This window comes from Pan paniscus, chromosome 7 (genome assembly GCF_029289425.2).
Source record: "Pan paniscus chromosome 7, NHGRI_mPanPan1-v2.0_pri, whole genome shotgun sequence".
Classification (NCBI taxonomy): domain Eukaryota; kingdom Metazoa; phylum Chordata; class Mammalia; order Primates; family Hominidae; genus Pan; species Pan paniscus.
Genome location: NC_073256.2, coordinates 45,762,225 through 45,788,246, shown reverse-complemented (window position 1 = coordinate 45,788,246; position 26,022 = coordinate 45,762,225). Strand labels below are relative to the sequence as shown.

The following is a 26,022-nucleotide window of genomic DNA, read 5'->3' as shown; positions in this document are numbered from 1 at the left end:
CAATTGCCAAGCAACCCACTGCTGGCCAATCACAGAGCTTGGAGGTGATGTCATGGCGAGAGCGAGCAGTGGTGCTGATGTTGAGAGAAGCCCAGGGTACCACTAATTGAGGGAGTGAGGAAGAGAGCAGCTCGCTTCTAACTGGACTGCACGTAAGTAGAAATAAAATGCAACTAATTTGAGGCTTTTCAGGCAAAAGAAAAAACAAGACAGCAGCTACAGTGGGGAGAAGCGAGGGGCCTAGCACCTATTGTGTCACCTTTGGTTTTACTCAATCATTTAAACTTTGTCAGATCTTGGGGGAAAGGGGGTGAGGCAGAAAGAATGGCGCTCGGCCAAGGGGTGAGGGTGGGCTCCGGGTGCCACTTTTATTCCAGAGCTCAGGAGAGGCAGGATGGGTGGGAATTGTCAGATGCTATGGTGAGCTATTTCTGCATAAAAATGTTTTGTTGCTTAAGGAGAAAGGTTTTGTGCCGAGTCTGGCTGCCCGTGCAGCTGGCTGTGACCTGAAGATCCCTTTCAAGTGGGAAGCTCTCCTGTGTTTTTACCTTTTCTTCCTCAGACACAGCTTTTCTTGTCTCCCATTCCCATTTTGATCACCCATCTTTTCCTTCGGCTCTATGCACGGGTTACTTTTTTCTTTTGGTTCTAAGGATGCAATGAGATCATCACCTCCTCTTGGCCCCACCCCACCCTGAGGTCAGCCTAATGCTACCTGGCCAGAGGTGGCTGGCTCCAAAGCTGAAAACTGCAGACACCCAGAACTGCCACGCCCTGGTCCTTGACTGGGGCCCTGGCCAGCCCCCCTCCTTATTCAGCCCACCACGCTCGCCAGGAGTTTAGGCATCATTCATTTCTCATCCTGGGACCCAGGGTTTTGATGTCCAGCAGTCAGCTGTCCCCACGTGGCGGTGCTGTCTTTGTTTTATTTCTCCCAGGAAGACACAATCAGGTGTGGTGGAGTCTTGTTGTCCTGAACATGAACAGGTCTCCAGAATGCTCTGTGTGTGTGTGTGTGTGTGTGTGTGTGTGTGTGTGTGTGTGTGTTTGTATGGGGGTGGGAGGGAGAGGTCAGGAATGTTCAGGCACCCTTATCTGAATACCCTGGGAAGGGATACCCCCTGTCTTAAGACCAAGAGAATACAAGGTGGGATGGCCAGAGGTGGCCTGCTGAGGCTCGAGGGATGGGTGGGAGGTTGAGAGGGAATATGAGGGAATCTGTCTCCACCTGAGGCTGAGCCCCCGCCTCCCAGGGGGAGGAAACCTCTCCCACAGGCGGGTGCTAGGGGAATGAGATCATCCTTCAGATGAGGAAATAATCATAGTGCTGGAGCAGTGAGAAGGCAGAGGGGAAAAGGTCTGATCTGCAGCTCCACAGAAGGAAGCCAGAGTCTCCCAGCAATGCTGCTCTAGTCTCTGGCTCACCCCAACGCTCCTCTTTGCTGCTAGGAGCTGTGCTTTCACCCCTCTTGGAAACCACCGAGCACCTGTCAGCTGGTCCCAGCCCTCCTGGCATTCTCAGCTCCACCCAGGCCACTCCTGGAACAGCTCTGGAGTAAGCAGGATCTGCAAGTGCTAGATGGGTCTACCATAGAGCACGCTGCCCTGTAGGGAGTGAGTTCCCTATCACTGAAGGCATTCAAGCAGAAGTTGGATGGCCACCCAGCAGGGAGGCTTTGGAGGAGATTTTTGCATTATGTTAGGGATTGGTCTAGGTTAGTGTTTTAACTGAAGGCTGAGACCCATTAGTACATTGTGAAATCAACTTATGGATTGTAAATGGTATTTTGTTTTAATAAAATGAAATAAGAGTAGAAAATAATTAGAGCACATCTCATGTAATGGGATAATTAATGCTTCCTATGCTGTCTTTAGTTACATATCAGTTATGTGTATATTTGTGTGTACAAATATACACATATGTCTGTATCCGTAATCATATATGTGTGTATATGTCCATATCATGACAAATACATACTGGATCATAATATAAAATGTAGCACCTTTTGTGAGCTTCAGTCAAAAAAGTTTGAGAAACATTAGGCTAAGTGACTTCTAATTACCTCTCCTAACCCTAAGACTACAAGCCTATGAAAAAGTCCCAATAGATAGTCAACCTTTTTTTTTAAATTTTTAACTGCGGTAAATACACATAACATAAAATTTGCCATTCTATTTTTACGTGTACAAATCAGTAGTATTAAGATTTACATTGCTGTGCATGCAATCTTCAGAACTCTTTTCATTTGGCAAAACTGAAACTCCATACCCATTAAACACTAACTTCCCATTCTCCTGTGCCCCAGCCCCTGGAAAATCCCATCCTACATTCTTTCTCTATAAATGTAACTCCTCTAGGTACCTCAGATAAGTGGAATCATACAGTACTTGTCTTTTTATGATTGGCTTATTTCGCTGAGTGTAATGTCCTCAAGGCTTATCCATGTTGTACACTGTGTGTCCCTATTCCCAAGTAAAAAATAAGTGCCTTTAAGTTGTAATTAAATCTAAATATTTTTTTTTATGGGAAGCTGTCCTTCTTTAGTGAGTTACTTCATTCTAAAGGACCTATCAAAGACGGAGAAGTTTGGTCTCATATTGTCCATAGTGACCAGGTTGTCGACTAGAGGTGGAGGGATGGTGAAAGTGTCCTGCATTTTTGCTTGGATGGCTGCTTAATAGCTAGATTTCACTTTGGTTCGATAAAAGAAACCCAAATTCCAAGTGGCTATCTTCTTTTACTGGACTAGGCCATTTTAACCACATTTTTCCTGTAGGGGGATGTGGGCTGATTGATAACTTTTAAAATAGAGCAACAAAGATTGACAAACTGAGGTTCAGAGAATAGGGTATTTGAGCAGGAAAAAGGAACATGGGGCAAATAAATTAGGAAGGTAAGAGAGAGATAAAGAAAGGAGGAGAATTGTGTCTATATTAAACCAACTGTATAGAAGGATTGGAAAAATTCAGATATTTTGTGTTCTTGCTTTTAAATAATAGGATATTTAAGTATCAAGATCATAATCAAAGAAAGGCTTAATTTTTCAAGAACGCTTCAGACTGTCTCCCCTGCCCCCTCTGATATCTTTATATTATTTCATACTTACCTGGAGATTCTCATTTGGAAACATAGAGTTCCCGGAGATTTTGAAGACACAGATGGGGAGAAATGAAACTGCTTTTGTGGGAGGAGAGATAGAAATTTTGGGGAATTATACAACATGTAAAGTGTAATTTTTGTAACGCCACTCAGGGAACAAATCCGTTTCTTTTAAGCTTGAGAAATAAACATACATCATGTATAATTCGATTTGCTTATTAAATTAGCATTTGCTATATTTAGAGATGTGACAGCCTGGGAAAGGTTGCTTTTTCTGTTTTTCTTTAGAGAGGGATGGATACCAAAAATTCTTCCCTGCCATTTAAAAATTGTTTTTTTTTTCAGAGTTTTACATCTCAAGTCCCTCTAGGAAGACAAATGAATACATGCACACCTGCGCCCTTCCCACCTACATATGCATGCACACACATGAACCCCCACATCTGAACACTCCCACTCCATCCCCTACACACACATGTGAGTGCTCCCACTCCATCCCCTACACACACATATATGAGTGCTCCCACTCCATCCCCTACACACACATGAACCCCCACATCTGAACACTCCCACCCCACCCCCTACACACGTGAGTGCTCCCACTCCATCCCCTACACACACATAGGCATACCTATCCCTCCCCACCGAAGCCCAAAGCTTGCTGGCCTTTCCATCAATTAAAACTGAGAGCTGCATGTCCACTCCCCTAGGGTCCTGCTGTCAGAGGCGGGTGGTGGGAGGCAGGAGAACAGAACAGATCAGAAAAGGCGGGAGCCTGGGGCTGGTTGGCCTGATTCATGATGGGCTTTAGGCAACTCGAGAGTTTGGATAACAAACTGGAGAATATGAATCCAGAGAAAGGAGCTGAGCGCAGATCTAGGATGAAAGACCCAGAGTGGGAGGATGAGCAGAGTGTCAGTGGACCATGTGGGAGTCTGTGCCTAGACAGCCAGACTAGAGGGAGAAAAGTTCACACTGAGCATGCGGAAAGAGTTGGTCAGGGAGTAGCACCTTTCAGGCAGACTCTGTGGGCCCACAACACAAACACAATTCAACTATTGATCCTGGAGAGGGTTGTCTAGCATCTGCACCTGCCATCAAACCAGATGTGTAAGGACTTAAGAAACATACCATGGGCCGGGCACGATGGCTTACACCTGTAATCCCAACACTTTGTGAGGCTGAGGTGGGCAAATCGTTTGAGGTCAGGAATTCAAGACCAGCCTGGCCAATATGGTGAAATTTCATCTCTACTGCAAATGCAAAAGTTAGCTGAGCATGGTGGTGCACGCATGCAATTCCAGCTCCTCGGGAGGCTGAGGCAGGAGAATCGCTTGAACCCGGGAGGCGGAGGTTGCAGTGAGCCAAGATTGCACCACTGAACTCCACCCTGGGTGACAGAGCAAGACTCCGTCTTAAAAAAAAAAACAATTCCTTTCTGAAAAACAATTACTCCAAGAAGTACTCTAGCTAATCAAAAAAAAAATCAAATTAAAGAAATCAAATACAAAAAAAAAACATGGTATCAATGATGGTCATAAGTAAAGAAAACACCAGAATTTAGAGCCATTGTCTAGTTATAATTGGCATATTTATAAAGCTAAATGCAAATGTCAAACATCTTGAGGCTAGGGGATGTGTTTGTAAGATCATCACTGGATCCCTAGTGCTTTGCATAATGCACATAGTAGATCCTCAATAAATATTTGTTGAATGAATAATGTAAGAAAGAACTCAATAACGATAATCCAGAACTGAAAATCCAGATCATTCTGACAAAACCAGGTTTGTACAGAGAGGTTTGTTGCTAAACCTCTCATCTCACACAAATAAAATCATTAGATACTCTTTTATTCTTAATGTTCTTAATGTAGTGAAATATAGACATAAAAGATTTTAACATAAAGCTAAAATTAAAAGTAATATGTAAAATTTACAAAGCATTGGAGAATGAAAGAATAAAGAAAACAAGAGCAATATTGCAAAAGATAAGGAATTTCTTTCAGCGTAGTTCAATGTGGGCCAGAAGCTTGGCTCTGTTCTCTCTGAGACCTCAGGCAAGGCACTTCTTGGGCTCCCTGTCTCCTCCTCTGAAAAGAGGTAGGAATGGAAACTCTAGAGAGCTCCATGGCTGCTACTAACTCTGGGACTGCAGAATGGGCAGAGAGCTTGACCTCTGGGAATTTCTACAAGGTTCATTGGTTGTCCTCTGCTGATATGAAAATGAGTTAATTTAGTACACTTGATAGGTCAGTTGTGTGCATTTTAACAGGGACTCTCTGAGGCAATGCCTGAGCTGAAGGATAGATATAATGGTGAGAATTTTAAGCATGGAATGCACCCATAGAAGGGAGGCTGATATGGGGTATTTGCCTGCCCTTCAATCACATGCCATCAGCAATCATCCATTGCACTTACATCTAGGGTAGTCTTGGATATAAGGACATAGCATGGAGCTTTATCAGAAATTGCATGGGCTTTGATATAAGAAGATTTCAATTCAAATCCCATGTTTACCACTTTCTACTTGTATGACTTTGGGCAAATCAAGTCACTTACCTAAATTGATGATCTATTAAGTGTGTATAAGATTTGGTGTGCGGAATAAAATGATAAAATATGTATGCCCTGGCCAGGCATGGTGGCTCATGCCTGTCATTCTAGCACTTTGGGAGACTGAGGCCAGAGGATCACTTAAGCACAGGAGCTTGAGGCTAACCTGGGCAACACAGTGAGACCCCATCTCTACCTTAAAAAATTTTTTTTGATGGGGTTGTTTGTTTTTTTCTTGTAAATTTGTTTGAGTTCATTGTAGATTCTGGATATTAGCCCTTTGTGGCGATTCCTCAGGGATCTATAACTGGAAATACCATTTGACCCAGCCATCCCATTACTGGGTATATACCCAAAGGACTATAAATCATGCTGCTATAAAGACACATGCACACGTATGTTTATTGCGGCACTATTCACGATAGCAAAGACTTGGAACCAACCCAAATGTCCAATAATGATAGACTGGATTAAGAAAATGTGGCACATATACACCATGGAATACTATGCAGCCATAAAAAATGATGAGTTCATGTCCTTTGTAGGGACATGGATGAAATTGGAAATTATCATTCTCAGTAAACTATCACAAGGACAAAAAACCAAACACTGCATATTCTCACTCATAGGTGGGAATTGACCAACGAGATCACATGGACGCAGGAAGGGGAATATCACACTCTGGGGACTGTTGTGGGGTGGGGGAAGTGGGGAGGGATAGCATTGGGAGATATACCTAATGCTAGATGACGAGTTAGTGGGTGCAGTGCACCAGCATGGCACATGTATACATATGTAACTAACCTGCACAATGTGCACATGTACCCTAAAACTTAAAGTATAATAATAAAAAAAAAAAAGAAAAAAAAAAGATGGCAAAAAAAAATTTTTTTTTAATGTGGATTCCCTTGCTTTTGTAAAAGCCCTGGTTCCTGGCTTATGTAAAAATAGTAGACAGAGGGGAAAAAACCTAGAAGAAAATGCCAATAGCATAAAGTAGCAAGACTACAAGGATTTATTTTCTTTTTTTCTGTTACATAGAATTTCCAAAATATAATGTGAATATGTTTGTAATTAAAGCATTATTTATAAGATGCACATATGCCTATAGATGTAATCATAAAGCAATATTCAATCACATTGTTGTTATTGGGAGTAAGATTAAAAGGGCTTGCCCTGTATATTGATGGCTTCATGTGCTTTTAACCAAGGCCCTCACAGAACTCCTGGGTCACATGCCTTGCACACTCTCCAGCAGCCCAGAATGGAAGTCCATGCCCCTGAACTTGACTTCTGTGATGCTGATTCTTCTGCATATGTATATATATTATATATATACGTATATACGTATATGTATTATATATATACGTATATATTATATATATACGTGTATATATATTATATATATATACGTATATACGTATATATATATTTATTTTTTGAGATGAAGTCTCACTCTTTCACCCAGGCTGAAGTGCAGTGGCATGATCTCAGCTCACTGCAACCTCCGCTTCCTGTGTTCAAGTGATTCTCCTGCCACAGCCTCCCGAGTAGCTGGGACTGGGACTACAGGCATGCACCACCACGCTGGGCTAATTTTTGTATTTTTAGTAGAGATGGGGTTTCACCATGTTGGCCAGGCTGGTCTCGAACTCCTGACCTCATGATTTGCCTGCCTCGGCCTCCCAAAGTGTTGGGATTACAGGCAGGAGCCATCGCACTCAGCCGCTTCTGCATATATTAAATTGGAAATAAAAATTGCCCAGAAAATCCCATCATTGTGGATTATTTGGGGCTGTCACTTTTCCAGTTTAATTTTCCTTCTCTGACTTGCCTCTCAACATAGCTGTTAGTGCTAAGAAGGACTCCTCAGATTCAGGCCTTCAGAGTTCTGCTTTTGTCATAGGTGCTTATTTCCTAGAAGCCTAAGCCTGTTGGGCACCCTCTGGGAGTTGCCCTTGTCCAGGTCCCCATCATCTCTTCCTCTAGATGCTGTTGGAAGCAAGAGCCTAAGAGGTGATTAAACAATGCCAGTTTCCCCAGACCCGGTGAATCACACACTGTTCTGTTTTGCCCAGTTTCCCTCTGTAGGTCTCGCTGGTTCCTTCTTGGTCTGCACTCTAATTCCCACTCCTTCTCCCTTTATGGCATGGTCCACATTATCGCGGAAGACCATGCTGAGGCCCGCAGAGCATCTGCAGAGCCTCCAAAGGCTCCAATGGCTCTAGATACCCATCCAGGGACCTGTTTTACTTTTCCACCAACAAAAACTCCCGTGGTTATTTTAGGATCTAGCAGAGGGCTTGGCACATAATTAAATACTCAGTAAATATTGTAGAAAGAATGAAAACCACATTTATGAAAAAATAATTTATCTCCTTTTGATTTTAAACCCAAAGAAGACACATGGCTGCCAATCAGAGCCTTTTGATCAGCATGAAATAACCAGGGCCACTGTTCTGAGCTGACATGATTCATCCCAAAGCAAAAAAAATAAATGTGGCATTTAGATAGCTTATGCAGCTAATTTTGGGTAAATATATGACCTCAACTGGATTTTGAAGAAGATTGGCAATAGGGCACAGACTTAAAGAACCACCTTCCTGTACTGCTTGTGGTTAAAGGACCTCAGTCAGAATTCATTGCCCCCACAACCATGAGGTATTCATCCTGATTCTTGGCCAGAGTTTCTAGATTTGTCTTCTGAAACCCTTGCCAGGTACAACTCTATTCAAGCCACTGGGACATGCATTATCTGCTCATCCCTCAAAAATAGTCCAGATGGAATTTGACACATCCTGCAAGCATTCTTGGGGCATTTCTTACAGTGACCAATAAAATGCTTGTTCACTCTGTCGTATGGGCAGTCAGAGGCACTAAGAGGTCAGGCATACACCCAGTAGGTGGCCACGTGTCATCTGAGAACTTGGTGCTTTTCTGTTTGCCCCCTGGACATCAGCTGAATTACGGAAAGCCTGGAAGTGTGGGTTGCATGAAAGTGTCCTGCTGGGGTCTCCCTTCTGTGTATCCATCTTCTCATTCAGAGCTGCTCTGGTGACCATGTGGGCTGCCCCCTCTCATCCAGGATGGTGTTTGGGGGCAGAGAAGGAGCAAGTATAAAGGAGAAGGGCATTGACACTGGAATCCATCCCATCTCTGCCAGGAGTTCTCTGCGTGACCTCAGAATCTTTGGTCCCCAAGTAGGAGGCTATTGGCATTTTGGAAGGGACAGTTGTTTATCGTGTGGAACTGATGTATACAATGCAAGACATTTAGACTCGCCAGCCTCTGCCCACTAAATGCCTGTAGCATCCTCAGTCTCATGACCATTGAAAAGTCCCATGTAGTTCCCGGGAGTGAGACTGCACTGAGTCGAGAACCATGGGCTTGTGATTGCCTGTTCTCTCCATCTCTGACATTCAAATGTTCTGGGTGAAATCGAGGGCTCTGATCTCTTCACTTTAACCACCTTTTTCTCCCCACTGTCCCACCATGAGATCCCTCCTCAGTCAACAGCCTACAACTTCACTCTCAGCCACGTCTGCCTCCAATCAAAACTTACTCATTCTGTGTTTCCTTACGGCTGGCTCTGTGCTTGGGGGGGTTATCACCCACTAATTTATTTCTTAACAATTATGCTAATGGTTCAAGCCATCAACAAAAAGCTCTGGTTCCTTGCTTTTCTGTACAGACTCTTAGATGCTGGTGCTGGGGGAAATGTATGGATGAGTTTGTAAATGGAAAAATAGTGCTGGGTGAGATGTGAAAACTTCAGAGTGGAACTCAATCCAGCAAGTCCAACCCACACTTTGTACCCAGATTGCTATTTGGCTTCCAGCCTATCCCTCCTAATTTTTCCCCAAACGAATGCTGCCAGATGAATCTTTTTACACTCGCAGCAGAACCTAAAGACAGAGAGGCTTTCCAATGAAACACATGAGGACTCAAATCCCAGCTCTGCCCCTACCTACCTGTGTGACGACGGTATAATTTACTTAACTGCTGAGATTCAATGTCCTCATTCTCAAAGAACCTAATAGAAAAATGAGATAACAGCTGTGCTTTTCCTGCCCAAGAATGGTAGTTGTTATTATTGCTATTATTATCAGCATTACTGTTCTCTTCTCCCCTCATTCAAAAGATGTCAGTGGCTTCCTACTGGGTGGGAGATAAAGCACAAAGTCCTTCACTGGTCCAGAGGTCTCTGCAATTTTCCAGTTCCTATTCTAGCATTCTGTCCCACTGCACCCTGCATGCAGCCCAGCGGGCCTCCTGTGTTCCTGAGTAAACCCAGTCCACATCCCCGGCACACAGTCAGGTTCAAAGTCATTGCAAGGTGATAGGCACTGCAGAACCTCAATTGCATAGTAACCTCATCACAGTCTGGGATGAGGCCACACTCGAACCTTTGCCATCTGAAGATCTAGCAGAGGGCTTGGCACAGAATTATATACTAAATAAATAAATAAATAAATAAATAAATAGAGTCCTCTCTGTACCTGCTCCACTGGATCAATCCCTGCCAGCACAGGGGCTCAGCTGCCCAGGGAGGCCTTGGCTCTTGACCAACCAGTTTGTGTCCATCAGAAGTGCTTGACAGTGACCACCAGGCAGGGGCTGGAGGGCCTGCCATCCTGAGCTCTAGCTCTGGTTCTGGATATTGGCTGAATGACTGCCACATTGACCTTCTGTCTGGGGCTCCTTTGATCTTTGTTGCTGCTGGGTGCAATGAATTTCCTGGTCTTCCTTAGGGGCAATCGAAGGGCTAGGATTGGCTCTCACCTAACAGAAAACACATAAGGAACCTCTGAGGGATGGGGATGGAGGTTTGCTTCTGCACTGGGTTTTGCCTTCCATTGCTCTGCTGGCTGACGTCTTGGATAGAATCTCCCATTGAGGATTTGCACTCCTTGCCTTATGCTTCCTGTGGCCTCTATTGTCTCTGCATCTTCATCATGCCACCTGAATCCCTGGCACTCTGTGTGCTCTGACCTTGGGCATAACACCTTTACTGTCCTTCTTTGACAGTTCCAGGAGAGGTTTGGTGGCCCTCGCTCTCTTGCAGGCTGTATATTGCTGTGGCATGATAACATGATCACGGCCATTTAACAAACCCCACAAGAAAACCTAGCATCACACAACCAGGCCACGTGCTGGGGAGGCACATGTGACCGGCCCCACCGGGCGCAGATGCCATAGGTTATTAGGGATGAAGTTGGGTTTCCTGACATGGCTGGCGCCACCCAGTGGCAAAGACTCCTTTCATCTCTGTGCCCTCTGCTTCCCACCTTTTTATCTTCTGTGTCCTTTCTCAGAATGTCCCCTGGGCATATCTTTTGGGTCTTGAGTGCAAAAGAAATGATGTGACTGTTGGCATGAGGATTTATAAGGGCCCTATGGACCCACAAGCACAAGTAAATAGATCATCTTTTTTTTTTTTTTTTTTGAGACAAAGTCTCGCTCTCTCACCCAGGCCGGAGTTCAGTGGCGCGATCTCGGCTCACTGCAACCTTCGCCTGCCAGGCTCAAGTGATTCTCCTACCTCAGCTTCCCTAGCAGCTGAGATTACAGGCATGTGCCACCATACCGGGCTAATTTTTGTATTTTTAGTAGAGATGGGGTTTCACCATGTTGGCCAGGCTGGTCTCAAACTCCTGACCTCAAAGTGATCTGCCCACCTCAGCCTCCCAAAGTGCTGGGATTACAGCATGAGGCACCACGCCTGGCCACATAGATCATCTTGAGGAATAAATCAGCCCATGTATGAATGCTGGTACCTGAGGTGGAAAAAACCATGGGTTTGAGCCCTGGCTTTGTCACTTCCTGAGGACATTAGTTTCCCCGGGGCTACTGCATCACTTTACCACTAACCGGGAGGCTGGAAGTTCAAAGCTGAGATGTCAATGGACTGAACTCTGCTGAAGACTCCAGGGGAGGATCTGTCCTTGTCTCTTGCAGGTTCTGGCGGCCCCAAAGGTTCCTTGGCTTGTGGCTGCCTTACCCCCATCTCTGCCTCCATCTGCACATGGGCTTTTCTCTCAGTCTCTCTTATAAGGACACTTGCCATTGGGTTTAAGGCTTTCTCAGGCAAGCAGGAATGATGTCTTCTTGAGATCCTTCATTAAGCCCTTCTTTCCAAATAAGCTCACATTTACAGGTTGTAGGGGTTAGGATGAGGATGTATGCATGTAGGGGACATTATTTAACCTACTGTACTGAATGGCCTTGAAAAGGCACTTAGCTTCCCTGAGCCTCGATTTCATTCTCTATAAAATGGGGATAGTAATTCCTACCTTACGAGGCTATTATGAAAATTAAAGCGAGTTTGTCACATAGCAGCTGCTCAGTAAGCACACATTTTTAACACTGAGAGGTCTCCATTGCAAATCCCTTGATCATGACCATGCATACCTCTGCCCACCTCTACAACATCTCGTTTCCTGCCCTGGTTTTCCTTTTCTGGCTTTCTGACCTTCTCTGTGTTCCTAAAACTCCTAGCCCATTTCCTTCCATGTAGAAAGCACTTACCACATATTTTAAAGTTAACTCATATCCCCAGGCCAGGCTGGCTTTCTGTGATTCCTCAGGACCATAGAGGAAGCATTAGTGAGTATCTAGTTCTTCCACTGGTTACAATGGAAGAGCTTACAAGTCGAGAGACCTGGAGACTAGACCCAGCTCTGCACCCTTAGAGCTGTGTGACCTCAAGCAAGCGTCTGAACTTCTCCAAACTCCAGGTTCTTCATCTGAAAGCAAAGCTGATGATGCCTGTCTTGTCAGCCTAAGCCAGCTTCATGCAAAGTTAGACTAGGATAATGTGGTGGGTGTTGAGTGCCCCCTGAGCACAGGGTCCTATCATCATTTCTAGCTCGGGCTGGAGGCACATTCCATAACTCCAACTGCCTGCTCCTACTCCATCTGCCTTCTTTCTCAGGCATCCCTCTCTGCCTCCTCTCCACCTATTTGGGCTTCCACTTCTGATCCTTTCCCCAGGTAGAAGTCCAAGGCCACTGCCACTCTGGCAAGGGCTTACTCACTCTGCCAGTGACTTGTCAGTCAGCCTGGCCATGAGCAGAGACTGTGGGATGGGGTGTCATGACCAGGGAAGTCGCATGCAGGCACCAGGCCTGCCTCTCTGTTCAGGGACTCACTGGTGCCGTCAGGACCAGCTTAGTTCTGCAGAGAGAAGACCCATTGTGCTGCAATGACAGGGGCCTCTGGCTCCAAAGCACAACAACAAGAACAAGGAGAACAAAGCAGTTTAAGTCCAGCTGGACCTTGGTTCAAATGGGCACTCTAACTTGCTAGCTGCATTGCCCTGAGCAGGCACATAAACCCTCTGAGCCTCAGTTTCCCCATCTGCACATGGCAACAACAGTCCTTACTTGTGGATACAGAGGTAATGGCTCTGAAGCAGGCATGTGGCACCTGATAGCTGTCCTGATGCAAAAGACAGGGCAAAGAGACTAACATTTATTCAGCGCTTCCTGTCTGCTGGATGCTATGCATGGGTTTTTCTCATTTAATTTGTACAGCTCTGTGCAGGATTAAGATGGAGAAAGAGACTAGCGAGAGCTGGTAAGAGAGGTGATGCTTATATTTGACCCCACACTGGTCTAGCCCTAAAGCCAGAGCTGAGTTCACTGCCCCATTGCCTCCTCCTGCCAGTCTCCAGCCAGCACAGAAAGGCAAGGGGTTTGAAGTGGGTCTCAGAGTCTCTTTGGCTGGCAAGGATGCAGGCAGTGAGCCTGCTGGCTCTCGCCACCCTCCCCTGGCACAGTGACCACAGAGGGTGACCGAGGATCAAATGGTCCTGAGGATGGCCACTCACTGCTGGCTGCTCCTCAATCTCTTTGTAGTAGCCTTCATGGGCTCCCATCACCTCCACCCCTCTGATCCTCCCAGATCTGCTCCTTCCCTGACTCTCCTGTTTTGTCTCCTGCCCCGCCCCCTCCTCTTCCCACTTTCTGATCTAGCGTCAACTAGCTTGACCTGATCCCACGGACACTGAGTGGCGTTCTCACCCCGACCCTTGGCCGTGATGTTCCCTTGCACAATGCCCTCCTGCCAGCTCCTGTCTGATTCTAACTCATCCTTCAAGGCACTGCTCAGGTGCTACCAACACCAGGGACACCTCCCAGGCTCCCTGGCAAATGCTGGGGGTGTGGAGCCCTATCTCTGTGTCCCACAGCAATTCCTCATGCTGATTTCTGGGGGTGTGCTGGCTGGCCCTGTGATGACGACATGATTCCTTAATGTTTTTCTTTCCTGTGTCCTGGATTGTCTTAAATAGGGTCAAACACAGCTTAGGTCAGTCGTCTTGGGAAAGGGAAGGTGAGAGGCATCTGAAGAGGCCTGTTAACATCCTATGTCCAATTCCCTCTCTTCCCATATCAGAATTGGCCCAGAGACTTCTGGGGCGTGTGCGGGGAGAAGTCCAGGACACACAGTTATTTTATGAATGCCTCCCAGCTGATTCTGCAGGAGGATTTGCTTCTCACCCTAACCCTTGAATTGGGCCAGGTTCTTGAGCTATGGAGGGAGAAAGATGAGCACCCCTTGATCCATACGTTTTTGGGAAACCCACGCTTGCATGTGCTAGGGGGCTTGAGACTGGAAAGCCAATTATGAAGTATCATTAGTTCATCGAATCTGAGCTTGTTTAGCATCATGTGGGAGGGAGGTCGGGGTAGGGGACCCCCAGGGAGAGTTGGTGGGGAGAGGGCCTGGAGGAAGAGCAAATGAGGTACCCCTGAGATTCCCTCCCCAGTGTGTAAAGACCTTTCTTATGAGAATAACCTGTCTAATCCATCGATGGTAAAATCCTGTCCTCCCCTTTTCTCAGGTTGGTGACAGTGTCCCAAGCTGGTGACAGACCCACTCTGTAACTTTCAGCTAGATTCAGCCACCAGATCCCAGAAACATGACCCTTGCTGGTAGGTACAAAAACTATGTGTGATGGGGCGTAGGTTATTCCCCCTGCCCTCACCCAACATGGACTCACAGAAGCAGGGAAGAACACAGCTGGCAGGAAGCACACGGGGTGTGTGGGGGGATGCAGGTAGTGATGGGAGGCTTGGGGGCATGCAGGCAGTGGCGGGAGGCACACCACTGCCTGTCACCACAGGCGACAAGTTGAACAAGTGGTGGGGGGTGTGTCAAAGCTGAGATTTTCTTCCTTTTGCTCATCTGTATATGTGTGTTTTTTTAAAGTTTTTATGATGCCTATATATTATTTTTGCAGTTACACGTATTTTCAAATCTGTAAAAGGAAGCCAGGTATAGTGGCATATGCCTATAGTCCCCAGTATCAGGAGTCTGAGGCACAAGGATCGCTTGAGCCCAGGAGTTTGAGTCCAGCCTGGGCAACATATTGAGACCCTCATCTCAACAAAAAATTGTACAAGCAAATGAGGATGGGGGCAACACCTGTGCTGTGCTAGGGGTCAGCTAAGGGCTGCAACCTGAGCAGCCAGACACACGGGCCCCAAGGCGGTGAGGAGAGGGACTTTCAGGAGCCAGGGCAGCTCTGGCCCCTGACATCCCAAACACAGATAGACTAGAGGGTGGCGGGGATATGCTCCAGCTTTTGGGGACACCAGCGACCCCCAGGCTCTGTGCACTGTGTTGGAAAGGTCAGAGAAGGCTTATAGCCTGACCTTGAGAGGGGCAGACCAGAGGGATGGTGGGGAGGACGGTCCCCTCCTATCCAGCTCCTTAACCCTGCAGGCCAGCGCTGCCAGGTATTTGGAGTAGAATGGAGTGTGGGTCTCCTGTGTCCTGGAGAAAAAGAATTGGAATGTCCTGGGGCAGATGTTGGGGGATGGAGAGCTGAGGCACTGGTGCTTGGGACCTTTCCATGAGGGCATTTTGCTTTCTGGTCTGGAAGGGGAGGAGACATACTGTGGAGAAGGATCTGATGCTCTGGAAGGCTTAGGTTTCCACAGGAGACAGGAGTGGGTTCGAATCCCACACAGGGATCCTGAACAGCACGGCTCAGGGCAAAAGGCCTGGATCCCCAGCCTTGGCGTGTGTCTGCGTGGTTTGAGTGCCTTTATGGAACCCTGGGCTGCTCAGAGCCCCAGACCCGTGAGGACGCTGACTTCTGAGGCTAGGAGAGGCGCCATCCTCACCTGACTGGGTGTTTCCGCAGCCTACAAAGAGAAGATGAAGGAGCTCCCGCTGGTGTCCTTGTTCTGCTCCTGCTTCCTGGCCGATCCCCTGAATAAGTCGTCCTACAAATATGAAGGTTAGTGAAGGCTCAGCCAGGAAAGTGAGGGGCGGGGGGGCCCTGTGTCCTGTCCTCATGGGTCCTGCACCCCGACCCCAGTTCAGTGAATCTCTCCTCCCGAGACAGTTTCCTTCCCAGTGCCGATGAAATCACAGCGGGTGAGCCCGAGGGTCTGAGCTGCAGTGGTCCAGCCTGGGCACTAGGGGGAGGCCATGAAGGTCTGCATCAGGCGCCCCCCAGAGTGCACTCGATCTTGTCACCTCTGTGCATGCATCCAGCAAATCGAGACTGGGGGGTATGCAAAGGTGAGCCAGACAGAGATTCTGCCTGTGGGGAACATCTAGACCAGAAGAGAAGATGAGACGATGTGAGTCAGTTTCCAGGTCAACAGGTCTCCTCTGGGAAGGGTAGAGAATGCTCTGGGAGAGTCCAGAGGTGGGAAGAGGAGGTTCTGTGGCAGCCATGCTGTGTGGGGCCTGTAGCGGGACAGCCCCAAGACACCAGCAGGGAGCACTGGGTGGCCACGTCCTCACCAGGGGTGCTCGGGGACCAGGTCACCTCCTAATGTCCTGGTTAGAAGCAGGGATGGGTTTGGTTTGGTCTGGCACCAAGGAACAGGCATGCTCGGATGACCTGAGGTTGTTTTTTCTGTCTAGGCTGGTGTGGGAGACAGTGTAGGAGGAAGGATGAAAGCCAGCGGAAAGACAGTGCTGACTGGAGAGAAAGAAGAGCGCAGGGTAGGAGGGAGGCAGCGGAGGGATTCCGCAGGCCGAGCGTCAGATGGGCTGTGGCCGGGGGTGGGCGGGGGCTGAAACGCACCCCTGCCTGTCACCACGGACGATAAATTGAGCAGCTCAGCAGTCAGAGGAGGCTGGTGGGGGAAGCAAAGGCAAAAGCAGCCAGTGTCGTAGGAAATCACATTGCCTGGGGACCCCTATTCTTGCAGGCTGAAGCCTCACTGTTGCTACAAACTCCTTCAGCCCCGTCAGAGGCCATTGCCCTTAGGTACTAGGGTGTAGGACTAAGCCAGACCCCAGTCTCCAGCTTGCTTGGGGCCCCAGTTCTCCCACTCCCGTGTGCATGCGCCGCATGCTTGCTGGGTGCCTGTGCATTCTTCAGGACGTGAGCAGCCCCTTCCCTGCCCTCTGTAGCAGACACGGTGGACCTGAATTGGTGCGTCATTTCCGACATGGAAGTCATCGAGCTGAACAAATGCACCTCGGGCCAGTCCTTTGAAGTCATCCTGAAGCCACCCTCCTTTGATGGGGTTCCCGAGTTCAACGCCTCCCTGCCCAGGCGGCGAGACCCATCCCTGGAAGAGATCCAGAAGAAACTAGAAGCGGCTGAGGAGCGAAGGAAGGTAAATGCTGCCCCTTCCTTCTTTCCTCCCTCTCAGCATAAAGGGGAGGGAGGTGGAGAAGACAGGTAGTGGACCTGAGCTGGGATAAGCTCATCACCAATCTGCAATATTTAGGGAGCATCTCCCGAGTGTGCGGTGGAGAATGAGACACCATTGAGGGAAACAAAGAACTAAACACCCTTGGCCTCTTGCAGCTCACAGTTTGGTTAGGGGGATAGGACATTGCTACGTTCCTCCAAGAGGTGGCCCTATATGCATGGTGGCAAAAATAAGACTGACAAATACTAAGGATTTAGGGAAAGGCTAGGGAATTAAGGAAAGAGCTTCTTCGTTGGAGGAGGGAGAGAAGATCATGGTGTAGTGCATCTCGAGGCCCGGGATGCCTTCTGTGGATTCTCATGGCTTGATTCTGATACCGTCTTCTACGTGTAACTTTTCTTTATCTTTCAAAAAGAAAATAATCCCCTATCATGAATTCCTTCAGTGCATCCTGTCTACACCTTAGGGCATATGTCTACACTAGTCTGGATTTTAGTGATTTATATATGTCTTATCTCTGTGAGACTTTTTTTTACCCCAAGCTGTTAGACCAGTGCCTGGCACATAGTATAAGATCATTTAGTGTTTGTGAATGAATGAATGAATGATGGCAATGAGCAAAAGGGCCATGAAGGTATTTAGGAAAAGGCTGGGAAAAAAATCAAAGAATGTGGAAGGCTCTGAAAGTGGTGGGGAGAATTTAGGAAGTGTCCTTGTTTCCTGCTAATGGGCTGGGGACCAGGCCCAGGGAGGTGAGTGTTCTGAGTGTGCAGCTTTTCAGCCACGATGGTGAAAATAAACCCTGGCACACTCACTGTGAAGGGCCTCCTTCTGCCTTTATGCTTCCCCAGTACCAGGAAGCGGAGCTCCTGAAACACCTAGCAGAGAAACGGGAACATGAGAGAGAGGTGATCCAAAAGGCCATTGAGGAAAACAACAACTTCATCAAGATGGCTAAGGAAAAACTGGCCCAGAAGATGGAATCCAACAAGGAGAACAGGGAGGCCCACCTCGCCGCCATGTTGGAACGGCTGCAAGAGAAGGTGAGGGGTCCCTGGCTAGAGAGGAGGTTCCTGGGACACGCTGTTTTCCTTCTGCAGCAAGTATGCGGGGACCTGCTGATCATCTCAGGGAGGAAGCAGCCTCGGGCAAAAATCAGGATCTTTTTCTTAGGCAGGATCCTTAGAGAGTTCCGAAGGATGATCAGGGAAGTCAGAGGCAAGAAATAGGAACCAGACTCAGGGTTTCCTTGGGGGATATTCTGCACAGTTACACAATTAAAATCCTTCATTGCCTTAGGGAGCATATATGTCTGATTTTCTAGAAGAAGCCTGTCTAATACAAAGGAGTAGAGATAGACAAGCAGGTATGCATTCCTAGCTTCATCCCTGAATGGACTGATTTGATGGAAGGAAAGATGCTTTCTTGAACTCTTGGCTCTAAGTCACGGGTATGATGAGCTGAGATTCCCACTGAGCAGGAAACATGATTCTCTCTAAACCTCTTGACACAGACCCAGGGAGTCACAGGTCTTTCCAATATGTTGCCTTTTGTCAATAAATGGAACGGTGTCACCTAAATATGAGAAACATGAGGCCGGGGTTGGTTCTGTGTGTCAGCAGAATACCGGCCCGTTCTGCTGAGAACACGCTGGCCTCATTTCCTGAGTCTCAAGGCCGCCCCAGTTTCTCCTGCAGCTCCTGGGAGAGCTCCAGCTCTGTGTTTTATTTCCAGGAACCGCCTGCTGCGCGGTGACTCCCGGGACCTGATCGGTGGCCTCGTCCCATGGTGAGCAGCGTGGTCCCCGCTCCTTCCTGCCCATCCACCTAGAGTCTCAGGCCCTTGGCAACAGGTCCTAGAAGGATCTGGTTTCTTCACGAGGTGTCTGAATGTTGCATAGGCCCTGGAGCTGGCCAGCACGAGGCAGCCCCTGTGCTCTGATGCACCAGCCTGCAAAGCTTGGCAGGGCCTCCACCAAGTGTCACATGGGAGGGAGGTGATCTGGGTCGGCCCTCAGGCTTCTCCAGTTATGGAGGGATGACTCGGAGCAAACTCTTAACAAAAACCTGGGGTTGGGCTAAGATGGGCATGGCCCTGAGGCCAGACCCAAAACAAATCACTGAGGCTCCACCCAGGATATAGCACTTGAGAGACTCTTTGCAAAATACTTTCATTTCCTCTCGCCACTATCCTCACAACAAGTCCCTGAGGCAAGCTGGACAGGTGTTATCCTTATTTTGCAGATAAGAAAAACATGTCAACAAAGGTCAAATGACTTGCCCAGGGTCACGAAACTAATAAGCAGTGGAGCTAGGACTAGCACCCAGATCTTTGGCTCCAAGTTCAAGTGGTTCAGGGAGACCAGCCTGTGATTGTCCTACCAGCCTTTTGTTATCAAGAGAGACTTTGGAGGCCAAGGAAAGGGAGTGCAGAACTTAGGGCTCTGCCCAGTGAGCTTACCCAAGAATGGAGGTAGATTCAGAGGCAGAGAGATTGGTAGATTCAGAGGCAGAGAGACTGGAAAGGTCCATATTGTAGAGTGATGGCTGTGGAGGTCGGGTAGACTTAAAGAGGTGTGAGGTCAGAGCAGACATTTGAGGGGGCAGCATCCCTTTGGGACCTCGGCCCCTGCTCCCCTTTACCCACTGGTGGAGGCGGGAGGTTGGGTGAGAGTTGGGTGTATGTTTTCTGCCCTGTCCACCTGTGCACCAGGCCAGGGACACCTTCAACAATGCCTGCTGTGCCAGTGTTTGTGTGGGTCACTGACCCTGTGTACCAGACTCACTTGGTATAAAATTCAAAAATACAGATACTTGGAACCTTCCCCAGAACACTAATCCTGGCTGTCTAGGGATGGTGCTTCCTAGGTCATGCTGATACATACCAAAGTTTGGGAACCCCTGCCTTGTGCACACCACTCCTCACTCCTAGGCCACAGAAAGTTCTAGGTTGTCTGCAGGGACAGATTCGTAGTGTATAGTTTATCATGAAAACCTGGGTGCCTCCGTGGGTCTACTTCAGGCCGATTCTGTCATCTGGATGTGACAATGCCAGGCTCTGGGAGGGACAACATTGGTTGAGTGCTTGCCATGTGTAAGGCACCATAGTAGAAGAGAAGATGTGGTCCCTGCCCACAGGAAAGTCACCGTCTAATAGAGAACCGTCTAATAGAGAATCTGCACAGTGAGCAGGTGAACACTAAACATCACAACTTGAGGGGTGAAAGACCACCTGTCTATGCCCTTCTCTTTAAAGATCAGAGAACTGAGGCCTGGTTGGGGAAGTGAGCCAGCCAAGATCCTCCTGCAGACGGGCCTTGGAAGGCAGATGCTATCTTTTGGCTGCACTACCCTGTGAAATAAAAGAAGGTTCCTTATGATAGGTGTAAGAAAGTCCACTTTTTGGAGTTGGGCAACATTTTCAAAATTCTTCTGTCGATTTGCACTTTAAGAGTCCACACCTGGGCACGGTGGCTCACATCTGTAATCCCAGCACGTTGGGAGACAGAGGTGGGAGGGTCATTTGAGGCCAGGAGTTAGAGGACAGCCTGGGCAACATAGCAAGATCCCATCTCTATTTTTGTTTAAATAATAACAAAGGAAAATCAAAGAATCCTCATCTTTCACCAAGAGGGTTAAGGCAATTCTCACAAAGGAGATGGATGAGAACTAGAAGCAGCAGGCAGGTGCATGTGATTTGTAGGGGATGCTTGCAGTGAGGCCTGTCTGTTCTGCCTGCTCCTCTGGCACAAATTACCCCCAGCAGCTCCTTATATTAAGTCAAGCCATATGATCTAATCCAAACCACAGAATGGCCAGGTGAGGGAGGGGGAGGCTGGGTGGCCCATGGTCACTGTAAGGTGGGCCCCTGCTGCAGTTTGACACCCACAGGGCCCTGAGCTCCCTGGGGCAGCACCAGTAGGCTTGCCCCCTGCCTCCTGCCAGCCTCACCTGCCACCTTCTGCCCCTCTCGGGATGCCTTCACAGACACAGCTCTTCGCTGCCTGTGGTGGCCACTCTTTGCCTTTGGTTCTCTTGCCCCTTGGCCTCCCTTTTTGTCCCCGGGCAGCCTTGTGTGACCTGCCCTTTTCCCTCCCTTCCTTTCCAGGACAAGCACGCCGAGGAGGTGCGGAAAAACAAGGAGCTGAAGGAAGAGGCCTCCAGGTAAAGCCTAGAGGCCAAAGAACTTTCCAGGTCAGCCGGACAGCTCCAGCAGCTCCACGTTCCAGGCAGCCTCGCCCGCCGGCTGCGCTCCCAGCACTGGGGTTTGGGGGGAGGGGGGTGGCCAAGGGGCGTTTCCTCTGCTTTTGGTGTTTGTACATGTTAAGAATTGACCAGTGAAGCCATCCTATTTGTTTCCGGGGAACAATGACGGGGTGGGAGAGGGGAGAGGAGAGAGTTTGGGAAAGGGAGATGGAGAAGAACTCAAGGACGTTGCAACCCTGCCCGGCGCAGATCTGATTTTCACATCTCTACCTGGACATTGAGCCTCCAGGCACCATGTTGAGGAGAGATGAAAACCAGGGCGGTAGAACTTCAGGGTGAAGGACAGAGTCCTGGGTGGGGCAGCGGCTGCAGGGCGCACCAGAGAACCCAGCCAGAGGGGGTGTGAGTACCAGTGGTGTTGCTTCCGCCCTGCAGCAGGTGGGATGAGGTCTGTGTGTGTGTGTGAACCATCATTTTTTGATCATCATGACCAATGAAACATTGACTCCAAGTGTCCAGTTCTTTATTTCCCAAATGTGTCCTTTGGGTAATTGTTAAAAAGTTCTCGAAACCTGGCTTTCATCCATCTGATGGCAGATGCCCCTTTGCTTCCTTAATTCTGCCATTCAAGCATCTGGAGCCTGGGTGAGGTGGGTTGAATCAGGCCAGCCTTTGGCATAATTGAAAGGTTTTCTCTTCTGTTTTTTAAAATCCCCTCTGTGGGCTAATCTTTATTGGATAGCATGCACTAAATTGATGAGAAAAGAAACTCAATCTTCCTTTCAATGAACTGACATCCTAATATGGTCCCCAAGATGCACTGTAAGAAGGAATTTGTCTTAGTCACAACCGTTCAGACTGCTGTAACAAAATACCTTAGACTAAGTAATTGATAACAGAAATTGATTGCTCACAGTTTTGGAGGCTGGGAAGTCCAATATCAAGGTGCCAGCAGATTCAGTGTCTGGTGAGGGCTTGCCATCTGCTTCAAAGATGATGCCTTTTTGCTGCATCCTCACATGGCAGGAGGGAAGGGCAAAAGGGCTTCCTTGAGCCTTTTCTTTAAGGCACTAATCCCATTCATGAAGGTGGAGTCCTCATGATCTCACCTCTTAAGGCCCTATCTCTTAATTCTGTAGTGTCGGGATTAGGATTCAACCTGTATATTGGGGGAGACAGCAACATTCACACCATAGCAGAAGTCCTCCATGCTTTGGGGGTTTGAGATTCTAAGTAGATTAGAAAATACGAGCAAGGAAATAAAGTGTTTGCTAGTAGAAGGCAAAGGAGGCATCCAGACCCAGCAGTCTTGGTCTCTAGGACACTGAACCATGGCTGGAAAAGAAGCTCTCCTCCTCCCTTCCCCTGCAAACATGAGTGCAGGGGCTGCCTGTGTTAACTGGGTCCCAGAACCTCTTCCCACTCTGCTCTGCACACTGTGTAGTTTTTTACAGCTTTGCAAATAAACCCTTTTGTATAGCCTTTTTTTCTTTCTTCTCACTAGTGGTACTGTAATTTGGCTTTATTTTAAAATAAGATAACAGGAGGATCAAAGATGATGTTGATGATGATGATGATGATGATGATGATGATGATGATGGCAGCAGCTAACTTAGGCAGCACTTACTAGATGTCCTACACTTTTCTGTACTTTTACATCTATATTATCTCACTTATCTTCACACCACCTGTAGGAGGTAGGTACTCTTATCATCCCATTTTGTAGACAAAAAAATTGAGGTCTAGAAAGGGTAAGTAACTTGGCAAGGTCACACAGGAAGTAAATGGGAGAACAGGGACTTGAATTGGGCGGTTTGCTCCCAGAGTCCATATTCTTAGCCACTGGAGTGTGCTGCTTCTTGACACCTCCAAACTAGCATCTGAGTCCCAGAATAGGGTTTCTCAAGCTGTGAGTGGTGACTCACTGGATCTTGAGATCAACGTAGTGGATCCCACCCAACCTTTCTTTTCTTTTTTAAGTGGATTAGAATAGAAAAACAAAACATCAAAATGGATGACAGGTGATAATGGAGGCATTATTTCATGGAAATTGTGTTTCAATTTTATATTTTGTGTATGTATGTGTTGATCGCAGCATAAAGTGCATTTCTTATGGGGGATGGCCGTCAAAACCCTTTGAAAGTTGCTGCCTTAGAATCAACATGGAGACAGAGCCAGGACATCCAGGCTGCAGCCCAGGAGGCTTTAGGAAGCTGCTGTGGTTGAGAAAGCAAGAGAGGCTGTGGCCTTTCCATCAAGAATCAACTTTTTCTGAGCAAACAGAGACAAGCATATGGATGGCCTCAAGAGTCTATTTTCACAAATTTACCCATAGCATCTGCATTTCCCCACTGGAATACCCAGAGCCAAGAGGAAGCCTTGTTCCCAGCACTCTCTCTCATCCATCTCCTGCCCATAAACCACATTGACTGACACTCCCATCCTTTGCCCATGCAGTTCCCTTGCTAGGCTTGCTCTTCACTGCCTGGTTGAATTAATTACTATTCATTCTTTTTAAACTCAGCCCAGATATTAAGTTTCCCGACTCTGCCAGTGTTTCTATATTTCTTATATGCTTAGATTATGGTGTAATTGTTTATGTACCTATCCCTCTCATCTCTTAGACTTGATGTCCCTTGAAAACAGAAATCAGGTTTATTAATCTCCATGTCCAGGCAGTGACTACTCCAGAATTACCATATAGGATGGGATTAGGAGCAGCATTTCTGTTGAAAGAGAGGTCGGGGGTCTTACCTGGAAGCTTCATTTGTGAGGACTTTACTGCAGCACTGAATGTAAGACTGAGAATGGAGATGGCTGATGAAGATTATACAGGAGACTAAAACCCACATCCAAGACAGCCCCAGAACTGGAATAATCCCCAGCTCCTGACACTAAAAACTGAAAACTCTAATTATGTGCTCAGCATGGGGCTAGCTTCCAAGCATTAAAAAGCGATTCTTGCACTGAAAGAGTTTACAAATCAGTTGAGACACACGTGAAAGTACCAAAGCCATGGCTCTTAAAATTTCAGTTTACATCAGAATCCCTCTGAGGGCTTGTTAAAGTGTAGATTTCTTTGCTTTGGGTGTTTGGGAATGGAAATAATCACCCAGAGTTACAGTATCCTTTGAGGGTGTTGCCCTGGACACTACATTTTAGCAAGTCATTCCCTGGGTTTTTTTTCTTTTTTTCTTTTTTTTTTTTTTAAAGATTTAATAAGCTTTAACCTCATTTTCAATTATTTTTGGTCATTGGCAGAATTTATGTCAAGTTGGTATGTGCCAGGGTCGGCAAACTAGTGGTTTACAGCTATTGTGGGTCTTGAGTCATCCAATGTCCCTTCTGCTTGGCTGGTGACCTTGCCATTCCAGCTGTGCAGCTCCTCCCCTGGGAGTCTCTGTGCCTCCCCACAATCCAGAAAGACTACAGGATTCAAGCTTGGTGCTACAGGGCCCCCCAAACCCTCACTTCATGGTTGCCATAGTACAGTGGGTTCTTCTTGCCTGCTGCACAGATAAAGCCAATACACTGAGACAGCAGGCGTGTTGCAGCAGAGAAAAGATTTAATTATCATAAGGCAGCCCAGAAGCAGGATGGGAGATAGTTCTCAAATTCACCTCCCCAGGAGCTTGGAGGCTAGGGTTTTTTGGTGGGCAGGTGGCTAGGGAAGGGATGCTGCAAACTGGATGGGGGATGAAATCATAGGAGTGTTGGAATTGTCTTCACGCATTGAGTCAGCTTCTGGGTGGGGGGTCACAGGCCCTGTTGAGTCAGCTGTTTGGTACGAGTCTCAGGTTCAGGTCGGGGTGGTGTCTGTTGGTCTGCCTGAATGCAAAAGTCTGGAAAATGTTTCAAAGACCAGTCTTAGGTTTTACAATAGTGATGTTATCTACAGGGGCAAGTGGGGAAGTCACAAATCCTGTGACCTCCAGCTACTTGACTTCTGAGCAGTCAGCAAGCCAGGGAACAATGGCTGGTTATAACTTAACTATGCAGAGTTCAGGCTCCTATCATGATTCTAACGTTGTGGCCCTTCATTAGTTTCACAAAGGCAGTTTTGGTCCTGAACAAGGAGGGGGTTAGTTTCAGGAAGGAACTATTATCATTCTTGCTTTAAAAGTTAAACTCTAAACTGAATCCCTCCCATAGTTTGGCCTACACCCAGGGCAGTTAGCTTATGAAGTTAAAAGCAAAATGGAGTTAGCGATGGTAGATTTCTCTCACTGCCGTAATCTTTGCGAAGGCAGTTTCACTATGGCTGTCATCCATTCCAATTGGTTGTTAAACATCTTATTTATATATGAACATTGGCAGATAAAATTATACATATGTATTGTGTATGACATGATGCTTTCACATAGATATACATTGTGGAATTACTAAATCTAATCACAGGTTTTTGGAGGCCCATCATGACCACAGTTTGATGAGTTCTGTACAATTAAGAACTAAGCCTTAGGCAGTGTCTCCAGGGGCAAGAGGAGGGACAGGTCAATGTCAGCTGAAATCCTTGGAGGAGGCTTAGCGGAGT

General features: G+C 47.4%; 1 protein-coding gene across 7 annotated transcripts; it reads left to right on the top strand.

The window, feature by feature from the left end:
- Positions 1 to 21,993, top strand: STMN4 (stathmin 4). Of its 7 annotated transcripts, XM_003830808.7 has the most exons (8): positions 1 to 152; positions 14,499 to 14,589; positions 15,807 to 15,902; positions 16,541 to 16,621; positions 17,036 to 17,244; positions 18,135 to 18,326; positions 19,018 to 19,071; positions 21,391 to 21,993. In XM_003830808.7, the coding sequence occupies exons 2-7, from the start codon at positions 14,577 to 14,579 to the stop codon at positions 19,036 to 19,038; spliced, it is 612 nt and encodes a 203-aa protein (XP_003830856.4). In that variant the 5' UTR covers positions 1 to 152; positions 14,499 to 14,576; the 3' UTR covers positions 19,039 to 19,071; positions 21,391 to 21,993. The 7 variants fall into 7 exon arrangements, with proteins under 7 accessions (XP_003830856.4, XP_008954489.4, XP_008954490.1 ...); XM_008956242.5 differs by lacking the exon at positions 16,541 to 16,621 and having other exon boundaries at positions 2 to 152; XM_003830807.7 differs by lacking the exon at positions 19,018 to 19,071 and having other exon boundaries at positions 2 to 152.
- The last annotated feature ends 4,029 nt before the right edge of the window (positions 21,994 to 26,022 follow it).

Coding starts and splice junctions, on each gene's coding strand:
- STMN4 (XM_008956241.6), top strand. Junction 15,903..16,540: donor GTCGTCCTACAAATATGAAG/GTTAGTGAAGGC, acceptor TTTTCTGTCTAG/GCTGGTGTGGGAGACAGTGT. Junction 17,245..18,134: donor CGGCTGAGGAGCGAAGGAAG/GTAAATGCTGCC, acceptor ATGCTTCCCCAG/TACCAGGAAGCGGAGCTCCT.